This window comes from Notechis scutatus, chromosome 2, assembly GCF_049901735.1.
Source record: "Notechis scutatus isolate UNSWTSFEM ecotype Mainland chromosome 2, rNotScu1.2, whole genome shotgun sequence".
In the NCBI taxonomy this organism is placed as follows: domain Eukaryota; kingdom Metazoa; phylum Chordata; class Lepidosauria; order Squamata; family Elapidae; genus Notechis; species Notechis scutatus.
In genome coordinates, this window is record NC_142010.1 from 247102881 (window position 1) to 247115966 (window position 13086).

General features: G+C 39.1%; 1 protein-coding gene across 4 annotated transcripts in view; it reads left to right on the forward strand.

Moving 5' to 3' along the window:
• The window catches only part of LIFR (LIF receptor subunit alpha), a 112834-nt gene that overhangs the window by 39445 nt on the left and 60303 nt on the right, over positions 1–13086 (forward strand). For all 4 annotated transcript variants that reach the window (XM_087958497.1, XM_087958495.1, XM_026666418.2 and 1 more), the window contains exon 2: positions 9793–9941. In XM_087958497.1, the coding sequence (XP_087814623.1) occupies positions 9857–9941 (85 nt within the window). In that variant the 5' untranslated portion in view covers positions 9793–9856. The remainder of the gene's footprint in view (positions 1–9792; positions 9942–13086) is intronic.

Sequence of the window (13086 nt, forward strand, 5' to 3'; positions counted from 1 at the left end):
CAATCATTGCTTCACCTCCGTTTGGCTGAGGTATGTAAAAGACAGCTGCCCACCACATTCTTAACCATCGGCCATGCAAACCTGAACTGCTAGATATTGGAATTCAGTAACATCTAGAGCAGGGGTGTCAAACTCAAGACCCATGGACTGGATCCAGCCCACGGGGTGCTTAGATCTGGCCCACAGGGCTGACCTGGAAACAGCAAAGCACTGGCCCATGGTGCCTATGCCAGCAAAAATGGAGCTCAGGAAGGCCGTGTTTTCGCTGATAGAAGGTTGCAGGAAGCTGTCACAGAAAAAAATGGAGCATGAGAACATGTTTCCGCCAGCAGAGTGCTCAGGCTACCGCAAGCGCCCTGGACACAAGTGATGACACTCTGGCCACGCCCACCCTGACCAAGATCAAACACAATTGTAATGCGGCCCTCAGTGAAATCAAGTTTGACACCCCTGATCTAGAGAGTCACAAGTTAATAGAACTATTTTAGTCTAGTTCAGATTTTTACCAGTTTCAACTGGAATGATTTGAAGTTGGCCAGCTTTAACTGAACTAGTTAGAGATGTGAAATCCTGTTTCTCATGATTCACAAAATGTGATGCTTCCAAAGTTTTCTTACAACATTTGTTGCATGTGGAAGCTGTCATTTGTAAAAATGAGAGATGATGGTTGTCTTTGATTGTGGCAACAACAAACATTTTTTGATTAAACAAGGAGGCAGGGCTATTTATGTAGAGCTGACTTTGAGTCTAGTAAGTTCATTCCATTTTTGTAAACTTACATGCCAACATGGTCTTATATAAATATGATTATGTACAACCCTTTAATTATCTGCCTGGAGAATGCCCTGTGTTTGTAGAGATGAGGATACTTTGTTAAAAATGGATTTTTTTTTTCTAAGTTGGCCTCATTCACCTTTGGTTAATCAAAACTAAACAAAAGTTCTTGTGAGCACAAAACTGGCTGAGAAAGTTTACAAATTTGGAAGCCTCCAGTGTTCTCCTTTAACAACACATGTAACCTTTGGAAAGTCCACAACTGTCAGCTTGGATTGAGAATTAGGCAAGCATTCTTTGATTCCAACCAAATGCTCATTTCCAGTGCGGGGGAATTTGTGGCTCTCCAGATGTTGATAAGGTACAAATTGCAGTATCTCTAGCCCAGGGGTGTCAAACTTGTGTCATCATGGCGATGTCACGTGACGTATTGGGACTTTCCCCCCCTTCGCTAAACTGGGCGGGGGCAGCACATGACACATCCAGCCATGAGTTTGACACCCCTGCTCTAGCCTATGGCAGTGTTTCTCAGGGAATTATGGGAGTTGACGTCCACATATCTTCAAGCTTCCAAGGTTAAGAAATGCTGGTCTATTTGAGGGATGCTTGGAGTTATAGTTCAGAAGCATCTGGAAGGTAGTAGATTCTTCTGTCTTACCACTAACTGGCCAGGCCACTTAAATGCCCAGGAGGATCTCAGTCAGTCAGTCAGTCAGTCAGTCAATCAATCAGAATAGAGCTAGAAGGTCTTCTAATCCAACCCCTGCTCAAGTAGATATGGAGTCAGGTAGGAGTTAGGTGGTTGGAAGAGCATTTTAAGTTTCTGAGTAGAAGGATTAATTTTATTTTCACTCAGAAAATAAACTGAGGTACATGTTCTGGTCTTGAAGGAAGTGACTCAGCAGTAAACTTATTTGGCTTATTTCTGAGCCAAAGCCAATATGAGCCATGGGAACGGATTGTCCACATCTTGTGGAACACAACATCAGTCTCTTTATATCCTGTAGAACTTTGATTATTATTGCTTGTTATTTCTTATCCTCCCTCCCCCCCTCCTACACACACCATTCTGCATGTTAATTTCTTTGTTAACATGCAGAATTAAAAGGAAATTGCTATGATTTCCCCCTTCATATCTGCTGTCATGACTGAGTCAGCACTGGGATGAGGTGGGGTTACAATGCTACATGCTTAAAATAAAATTTATGTAATTCATCATCTTAGCTGTTTTTCCTTTTCAGGTTTAACTCATTAAAGGCTATTGGCTGTGATTACAGGTTGCCATATGCAATAAGAATACAGATTCTGTTCAAATAAAATAGGAAAAGGCTCTTCCCCCCTACTTTTCCCCTGAAATCTGGATAGAATTTTAAAATGCTAGAAAGCATTACTGCCCGCTTCACCGCCTGTCTGGTGAAATATTTCTCTAAAAATGCAGTGGGGCAAGGTGCCTAAATATTGTTATTCTTTATTATTCCAGAAAGATCACCAATAATTTGTATGCTGAGAATCAACATGGGAAAATTAAAAGAAGCTTGTCTTTGAGTGGGCAAGCCATAATTTTCAGAACTAAAAATCTATTAAGAGTGTAAAAATGAAAGTCTCAACCTTATAAGAAGTAGAAAATGCTGCTAGCCTGATTGCTCAGAAATTAAGACTGAGTAGACAATGTCAAATGGGAATTTTTTCATGCAATGCTTGTTATTTCCTGTTTTCCTTGGTTCTTTTTCTAAAAAATGTGAACAGATAGAGGAGTGTAAGGTCAGAAGACAATGCTGTTTTATTATCATGTTGGTGGTTTCTTCCACCTTTAACTTTCTTCCCTGAAATTTTTTAAATCTTGAAAATATTGAGAAACTAGGTTTCTAAAAGCTTTGCATCCTACAGTTCCATTTTAACAAAAACATTAAAAGAATGTTAAGTAAATTCAATTAATAAACAAATTGAAACTTAAATTGTAACTAAAGTCAAACCCAACTAAAACTAAGTTATTGCTTTCAATTCAGTAAATATATTACTTGATGCATTGATGAGCAAATCAGGATATACGTAATTCATTTTCTTGAAATAGCAAAGTGAACTTAGAATGATATAAAATGAATATTCCACACATTTCAATTCTCTGCAGTCTTTTCTTTTTCCTCCATGGTTCTGTACTTCTCCAAAATTACCTTCTATGAGTTTCCGCAGTGTAACTATGAAGATAGTTCATTTTTTCTTTTGCCATTTTCTCTTAACATCTCAAAATTAAAATGTACACATTTCCTCTTAACCTTTCTTGTTGTCCTTGCAGTGATCTTATGAGATAGGTAGAGGGTTGAGGTGGGGCTCAGTAGCACTTCATGTTCAAAGAGAAAAGATGCTTTGGAATGTGATTTAAGGACCTGTTTTGTTGACAGTCTGTCAACCTGAAGCTGACCAGGTGGAAGCCATATTGGAGCTTCAGTGTTGCCATACTGGAGATGAGGGAAAGGAGGGGGGGATTAGAGATAGCTGTGGCCAAAACAAAATATTTTCTCTTGGGAACCAAGGACATTCTCACACCTGGTCAGAGGAATGAGGATGTGATGTCACCAAGCAACCAGACGGCACCTTGATTGGACCATGTGACTGATTGTTTGAGGTGGATGAAAAACATATACTTTTAATTAGGTAAAGACTGCTGGAACCTGGAGTCAGTTTTCACCAGAACTGTGCCAATATGATATGCCCAAATGAAACTATTCCTTGAGGGATCTACCTGCCTTGGAGTTTTGTTCGCTATGGGTATATTACTTGGAACTCTGACACAGTCACTTGTTGGTGCTGTTGAATTGATGGCAAAGTGTCATCAACTAAGTACTCAAATCAATACAGCCAAATAACATTTTCAAATTGACGAAAGCCTATGGCCCTGCTTTGGTCATTTATGTCTCCAACATGCCCTTCAGCTGATGAGCAAATCCATCCAAACTTATCTCGAATTGCAAATAAAATGAAAACTGGTGCCTAACCTGGCTTCAGAGAATAGATGCCTCCTACCTGTCCCCATGGACCTTTTACTGCTTTGGTATCACTGCTATTATCCAGATTGTTTCTACTGCAAAATTGGTAAAAGCAGTGTGTTTGCTTCACTCCATGCAGAGGTTTCAATCTCAGACTGACTTTTTCCCTTCACCCCCCATTATTCAATAATCTTTTGAGTGCTCTGGATTTGATTCCAAAAGGGCTCTTTGGACAGCTGCATGTTTCTCCTAGTATTGTACTCCCACTACGCACCTGGCCATGACTTTTGGGATCAGGGCTATGTTTGATTTTTCCAGGTATATCAAAGTACCTTTTGGGGACTGACTCTTAAGTATTTTACCACCTGCCTTAGAAACATATAAATATGGATAAGTATTTAGTTGTTGCTAATGCTGATGTTTAACATGTCCCCATTACCCTGCAGTCTGGTGGAGAACAGGTATGATACCCCAACTTCCAGGTCAAAAGTCTATGACAGGAACAAATAACTCTCTTGTTCCTTCTCTTGTGAATATAAATGTCCTTCTAGAGAAGGAAGAAATACATTTTCTTCTTTTCTCTTGAATGTTTTATTGCATAGTTGGTCTTCTTTGAGTAGGGATTATAAATATCTATTACATATAAGTCTTCCTATTACATAGATTTTAAAAATGGTAATGTTATTTATTTAGACCAGGGGTCCCCAAACTTGGCCACTTTAGGACTTCAACTCCCAGAATTCTCCAGCCAGCATAGCTAAACTAAATCAATTTGGGGACTAAATCAATTTGGGGGAGTTGTATTTTTCCCATTTTCCCCCAATGTTTTCAAATTATTAGTCAAATTTCTAAATTTAATTTTGGTAAATACTGAATATTATAAATATTTCTTCAAAAAAAAAAGAGTCACAAGGAATTTAATTTGGCCAGCTTGTTCCTAATGGAGCAGTGAGCTTGTTTCAACATGCTGAGATCAAACCTAAATATTAGAAATATTCCCAGTCTAGTTTCTCTTTCTGCTATTCAAGTAAGCCACAAAATATGTGGCTTGAAGGATCATGTAGTGTAGTTAAATGCTCTTAGTCATGGAGAAGAGAAGTAATGGACTTGAACTTGTATGTTTTTTCTCCTCGGGTGGCTAAAGACATTACATAATTTATAAAACACCCACATGATTTATGTTGCCTCTTTGTCTTCTGACAACATGTATACATTTCAACTTTAAAAAGCTGAGCCTGTAGCCAAAAACATAGTCTGTTAGAAATGCTGGGAAACCCCAGGTGCCTAAAAAAAATTCATGATGCTCAGTGGTGTCTGGGGATGAATGTCCAAAAAAAAAGAAAGAAAGAAAGAAAGAAAGAAAGAAAAAAGAAAAGAAAAAATCAAGTTTGATCATGTATAAGCCAAGTGTCCTAAGAAAAGTACTTCTTGTAAAGCTTAAACTTGTTGAGCTTAAAACTATTCCACAAGATCTTACTGTACAGGAAGTCCTCGAGTTATGACCACAATTGAGCCCAAAATTTCTGTTGCTAAGTGAGATAATGGTTAAGTGAATTTTGCTCCATTTTACGACTTTCCTTGCCACAGTTGTTAAGTGAATCTTCACCGTTGGTAGGTTAGTCACATGGTTGTTAAGTAGAATCTGGCTTCCCTGTTGATTTTGCTTGTTGGAAGGTCACAAAAGGGGAATCACATGACCCTGGAACACTGCAGCCATCATAAATATGAGTCAGTTGCCAAAGTTCTGAATTTTGATCCCGTGACCATGGGGATGCTGCAATGATCGTGTGAAAAATGGTCATAAGTTAAATTTTTCAGTGCTGTTGTAACTTCGAATGGTTACTAAATGAATTGTTGTATGTTGAGGACTACCTATACTATCTTTTTCTCCTCCACGAGGTCCTGTTGTCTATTTTGCAACATCTCCATCCTTTGTAATTCTTATTTTGCTAAAATTTGTCCTCCAAATTTTTCCAGGGAAGGAGAGATCTATTTTTCTATTTATGTTCAACTTGCTTCAGATCTTTCCCCCCTGCTATTTTGAGCTTGCCTATTCTTTGCAGTTTCAATGATGCCTTTGTACAGATTTAATCCTCTCATCCATCCCCTCCCATTTGTGACTGTATGACTGTAACCTTGTCGCTTGTATCCTAACGATTTTTATTGACTGTTTGTATGATTTGATTGCTTATTGTACCCTATGACTATTATTAAGTGTTGTACCTTCTTGACTCTTGACGAATGTATCTTTTCTTTTATGTATACTGAGAGCATTTGCACCAAGACAAATTCCTTGTGTGTCCAACCACACTTGGCCAATAAAGAATTCTATTCTATTCTATTCTATTCTATTCTATTCTATTCTATTCTATTCTATTCTATTCTATTCTATTCTATTCTTATTCCTATTCCTATTCCTATTCCTATTCCTATTCTATTCTATTCTATTCTATTCTATTCTATTCTATTCTATTCTATTCTATTCTATTCTATTCTATTCTACTCTACTCTACTCTACTCTACTCTACTCTACTCTACTCTACTTTACTCTCTTCTATGTACACTGAGAGCATTTGCACCAGGACAAATTCCTTGTGTGTCCAACCACACTTGGCCAATAAAGAATTTCTATCCTGTTCTGTTCTATTCTATTCTATTCTATTCTATTCCTATTCTATTCTATTCTATATCTATTCCTATTCCTATTCTATTCCTATTCCTATTCCTATTAATATTCCTATTCCTATTCTATTCTATTCTATTCTATTCTATTCTATTCTATTCTATTCTATTCTATTCTATGTACACTGAGAGCATTTGCACCAGGACAAATTCCTTGTGTGTCCAACCACACTTGGCCAATAAAGAATTTCTATTCTATTCTATTCTATTCTATTCTATTCTATTCTATTCTATTCTATTCTATTCTATTCTATTCTATTCTATTCTATGTACACTGAGAGCATTTGCACCAGGACAAATTCCTTGTGTGTCCAACCACACTTGGCCAATAAAGAATTTCTATTCTATTCTATTCCTATTCTATTCTATTCTATTCTATTCTATTCTATTCTATTCTATTCTATTCTATTCCATTCCATTCCATTCCATTCCATTCCATTCCATTCCATTCCATTCCACTCCACTCCACTCCACTCCACTCTATTTAACTTGCATGTTTTTGCATCATTATTTAGCCTTCCTGGCCTACCCACTCCTTCAACTGAAAAAGCTGCAGGAGAGGAAGATGATTAAGATTTAATTTAGACTCGAGAAGTCAGGGAATCTATGATGAGTGGAAAGATGGGTATTTGCCCATTGTTCTTGGCTACCTTGTAATAAGATAAGTGCCAGGGTGTTGCATCCCAACCATGGAAACAATTTTTCTTCTTAAATAGACACTTTTCCATTAATTGAAAGAGGAGTCCCTTTTGATTTAAGGCAGAAGCAGCACCTAATCTATTTTGGGTCAGTGACACAGTCCAACTTCCCCATCTGCCAGGGATATCATCTGGCTTAATTTTTGCTTGGTTCTGAGGGTTAAAGTGGTTAAGGGTAAAGATGGGAGTGTTTTGCTTTCAAATAGTTTTCTGCTTCCATTTCATCCTTAAAAATTCTCAAACCCTCAACTTGAGCAAAATATACCCCTTTGAAAGTTGGTTAGTTTGCTGCCAGGTTTTTGTGTTGCTTTCTTGGGATATTTTGGGTGTGGTAGAGGAGATGCCGTGGAGACAACAGACCACTGCCGTATGTCAACATTAAGAGAAGACTAAAATGCAGTTCAGTTTCACCAACAAAATTGTGGGTTTGACGCTGCCAAAATGCTAGCTCACTTTTCCAACAATTTACAGCAATTACAGTTAGGATTCTGCTAATATCTTGCATTTATCCCACTCAGTGTCTGTTGTAGAAGAAATGGAAATGTGCAAAATTGATGTTCACTTGGAATTACTAAGTGATACAAGCCAAATATGCAAAGAGGTCTAATTAAATCTGACTAAAAGTCTTCAATACAGATAAGTGCCTGTTCTGTACTCCTCTGTATATGTAGCGGGTCAAATTTTTCAACTTTCAAACATTTAAGGTAAAGGTAAAGGTTCCACTCGCACATACATGCTAGTCATTTGTGCCTCTAGGGGGCAATGCTCATCTCTGTTACAAAGCCAAAAAGCCATCACTGTCCGAAGACGTCTCCGTGGTCATGTGGCTGGCATGACTAAACGCTGAAGCGTGCATGGAACACTGTTACCTTCCCACAAAAGTGGTACCTATTTTTCTACTTGCATTTTTTACATGCTTTCGAACTGCTAGGTTGGCAGAAGCTGGGATAAGTAATGAGATCTCACTCCATTACATGGCGCTAGGGATCAAACGTTTAGGGGTGCTCAAAAGTTGTGACATGCCTTGGGATTGTAAAGATATTTGGGTTACTTTACTATAATTTAGATGTGCTTGGTAAATAACTACATACATATCATTTGACTTACAAGAAGGTGGTTCACACCATTTCAGTGAAAAAAAAAATCCATTATCATGAAAATGGAGGAAGAATAGCAATTATAAGGCACAACATCAAATGATTGTGCCAAATTTACAACTACAGTTCTGATAGTTCTTGCTGTTAGGTGAATCCTGCATGGTTGCAGCCTCCCTCTGTCACATAATCACTATTTGCAACCTCCTGTTTGCTTCCCATTGACTCTGAATGTGGGAAGTCAGCAGTGAAGGTTGCAAATGGTGATCCGCATTGTTGTAATTACAAGCTAGTCACTGAGCACTCCAATAGTGATCATGTGACCATGGGGACTCCATAAGAGTTGGAACTACATGGACCCATCATAACTATTACCCAGTCAACATTATCATGTATTACTATTATTATTCTCATCTTTCCTATTAGCTATCTCCCTTTCTACTTATGACTATACCTTTGTTGCTTGTATATTTACGATTTATATTGTTTTATTTAGTTTTCTAGTATGATTTATATTGATTGCTTATTTAGTATCCTATGACTATCACTAAGTGTTGTATCTTATGATGAATGTATTTTTATGATGACTATGATCATGATTTATCAGTTATAGCACTTTATGTATACTGACAGTTTACACACCAAAGACAAATTCCTTGTGTGTCCAATCTCACTTGGCCAATAAAGAATTCTATTCTGTTCTGTTCTGTTCTGCTCTGCTCTATTCTATTCTATTCTATTCTATTCTATTCTATTCTATTCTATTCTATTCCATTCCATTCCATTCCATTCCATTCCATTCCATTCCATTCCATTCTATTCTATTCTATTCCATTCCATTCCATTCTGTGGCGCAGTGGTTAGAGTGCAGTATTGCAAGCTACTTCTGCAGCCAGCTGCCTACCATTTGGCAGTTCAAATCCCACAATGCTCAAGGTTGACTCATCCTTCCATCCTTCCGAGGTGGGTAAAATGAGGACCCAAATTGGTGAGGGCAATATGCTGACTCTGTAAACTGCTTAGAGAGGGCTGTAAACCACTATAAGCACTGTAAAGTGGTATATAAGTCTAAGTGCTATTGCTATTACTATTGCTATTCCATTCCACTCACTCTACTCTACTCTACTCTACCCTACCCTACCCTACTCCACTCTTTGAAGGGTCATTAAACAAGTAGACATCATTGAACAAGTAGACATTACAGACAAAGACTGTCAGTAATCAGGCTTCTCTCCTTCCCTCTCACTTTGCCATTACTAGCTGTTGATATTTTTCACCTGAATTAGGCACAGTCTCACACTGTATCATTTTAATTATAATTTTTCATGCATCTGCTCTACAAAATAAATATTTGAAATGATACATTTCTTTTGTGCCGACAGTACGATCCAGGTTTTTCCAAAGTTGTTTCATTCTACAACTAAGGTTAATGAAATCGAGCAATGCAGTGTACAACATCTAACACTTTCTATTCTCCATAATGCCCAGATATTCAATTAAACATATCTTATTTGGAAGATAAGCAATAATGATATTAAAATATTTCTTTTTTGTTATTAGAACTTGCCTGCATGAAAGACAGACCTCTTGAAGTGACCTGTTTTCCGTAGTGAATTGCAAAAGAATGTGGATTAACCAAATTCCTTGCTACCTACTGATGGTAGCACATTTATGTATTCTGAACCGGTTTGTCTACAGCCAAAAAGAAGGTTGGTGTGATTCAATGTTTCTTTGCTCTTTACATGCTATCTATTGTGACTTCTCAACAAGTTCTCTATCTCAATTGAGGAATATATGGCCTCCAAATCTTACTAAAATACAACTCTCAGTATCTTTTATCAATGATGGGAATTGTAATCCAACCACATCTGGTTGCAATGTTGCAACTACTGTAAATATTTTCATTTGCTTTATTTTACTGGCAATGTGCTTGGGCTTGAGAAGAGATGTTTGTTCTAGGTTAATCCTAGTCTATTTTAAGTTTTTATTGCAAACTGTCATGTGTGTCTTGAACATGTGGAAAAGTAGAGGCACAAGAGCCCACATAGGTTGATAAGTTGCAGAATTGGAAGGTGATGCAAATAGGTTTAAAGTAAACTTGAAGAGGGATCACGGCAGGTGTCATTTTGCTTCCTGAAGCAGTTTGATGTGATTTAAGGCAGGTAGTCCTTAACTTATGACCACAATTGAGCCCAAAATTTATGTTGCTAAGTGAGACATTTGTTAAGTGAATGTTGCCCAATGCCATTCTATAACCTTTCTTGCCCCATTTGCTAAGTGAACCATTGCAGTTGTTAAATTAGTAACACGGCTGTTACATCTGGCTTCCTCCATTGACTTTGTTTGTCAGAAGGTCGCAAAAGGGGATCATATGACCCCGGGACACGGCAACTGTCATAAAGATGAGTCTGTTGTCAAGCATCCAAACTTTAATCGCATGACCACGGGATTTCTGCAACAGTCATGAGTGTGGAAAATGGTCATAAGTCACTTTTTTCAGTGCCGTTGTAACTTTGAATGGTCACTAAATGAACTGTTGTACATGTATGCCTCTGTTTATGCAGAGGTCTCCAAACTTGGCAAGTTTAAGACTTGTGGACTTCAACTCCCAGAATTCCTCCTCCAGTCATGTTAGCTCAGGAATTCTGGGAGTTGAAGTCCACAAGTCTTAAACTTGCCAAGATTGAAGACCCTTGGTTTATGCAAATATATGTTTTATGAGGGTGTTCTGAACACAGGTTTACAGCTGTGCACCGCTAGCATGTGTGGTCCATTCTACACAAGGGATATTTGAATCCCCTGAGCAAATGCACACCCGGAACACTCTGGCACAACATCATGAATTGATCAGGTCTCTGCTGAAAATTTGACCAGGCTGCATTGTCTGCCTCAAAGTCACTGAGCCTTACTCTTAATTGACAGTGATTCGTTGTGGTGGCCCAGATTAGATCTCTAGTGATGCGGTCAGGCATAAGTTAGAGGAAACATTTTAATAGCTTCCTTTTAAACTTTTATACTGAGATATAATCCACGGTTTGGGGGAAATCCATACGATGAAATGTTTGGCTAAAGCCAGTATCTGCGTTCCAACATAATTCTGGAACGCCTCGAGCAATTTCAACCAAACATGGTAGACAGATGACTTACCCTCTGGAAGAAAAATAGTCTGGGGGTAAGACCCCCTAACACCCCTTGGTGTGTGTGTGTGTGTGTGTGTGTGTGTGTGTTTTCCAGCATAATTCTGGAATGCCCGGGCTGCTGAAATGAAAAGGAATGAATTATATCTATAGTGTCAAATCACAGTACTTTTGACTGATAGTGTGCATTGGATTCAAGTTCTGTTAAGATACAGCCTTAAAATGGCTTCTACTGTACACCACAGTGGGGTTGCCATGGTAATGGCTTCAGAGTACTCCACAAGCGGGCTCCCTCTGGTAAGGGGGATTGGTTCTCAGAAGAAGAAAAAAGCACCCTAGGCCCTCAGCTTCAAACAAAGAGGGCAGGTTTTCTGGGGAGGTGCCTGCTAATGCAGATAATCACCTCAAAGGCTGTAGCCTGTAGAATTTTTCCAATCCTACCTAATACAGGATTGGGATAAATAAATACATGGGCAACGCCGGGTTATCAGCTAGTAGTAAATAAATTCAGTATCCTGTTATACATAGGTTCTGATATAATATTCATCATGCTTTACTGTGATCTTCTTAACTTAGCAGCTTCTAGGAACTGGAACTCCCAGAATTCCTAGCTAATGGCCATAGTGTTTAAATCAGAAATATCCAGTCTTGGCAACTTTAAGACCTATGAACTTTAACTTTCAGAATCTCCCAGCCAGCCATGCTGAGGAATTGAAGTCCACAAGTCTTAAAGTTGCTAAGATTGGACACCTCTGGTTTAGATTCAAAGTCTAAATACTTGAATCAAGTAGGGGCAGGTCACTGTTAAGAGAATTAAGAGACCTTCTTCTCCTTTCCCACAGTCACAATGAAGCATTTCAAAGCTTTTCCTTCTATTTTGCTTGTAGCACATCTTATGGCATGTGTCCAAATCTGTATAAGCCCGTGATAGGTGGCACGCGGAGCCATTTGTGCGGGCATGTGAGCCCCAGCCAAACTTACCTGCACTGAGCATGCACGTACCTCCCAACTGATTTTCAGCCCATTTGAGGCCTTTTTTGGCCTCCCTCAGGCTCGAGGGAAGCCTCTGCAGCCTTTGGAGGCCGAAAAATGGGCCTGTTTCCAAAGGCTGCAGAGGCTTCCCTCGAGTCTCAGGGAGGCCAAAAAGGCCTCAAATGGGCTGAAAATCAGCTGGGAGGCATGCGTATGCTCAGTGCAGGTAAGGGGCCGCGGGGTGATGGTGTTGCATGCGTGGGGGGGCAGGGCGCATTGCGTTCTGGGTGCTGGCATGCGAGCAGGGGTGGGATTCAAATTTTTTAACAACTGGTTCTGTGGGCCTGGCTTAGGTGGTGGGTGTGGCTTGGTGGTCATGTGACTGGGTGGACGTGGCTTGGTTATGTTATTGGCTGGGCGTGGCCAACTCAACATCACTCACATCGAGGCACGCATCTCCTCACCTCATGACTGTGGGGATGCTGAAATAGTCGTAAGTGTGAAAAATGGTCATAAGTCACTTTTTTCAGTGCCATTGTAACTCTGAATGGTCACTCCACACAAGCAAAGTACCAGCAAAGGAGGGGGAAAAAACTCCAGAGAAGTTCCTGAGACAGGAAGTGTAGTCCTGCCAAGAATGTAATAAGGGTTAACAGAGAAGCAGTTTCTGTAAGCAACACCAGAATATTTCCTTCCTGCCTTCCTTACAGGATTAGGCCAGTAATTTCTTCTAACAACCAGTTCT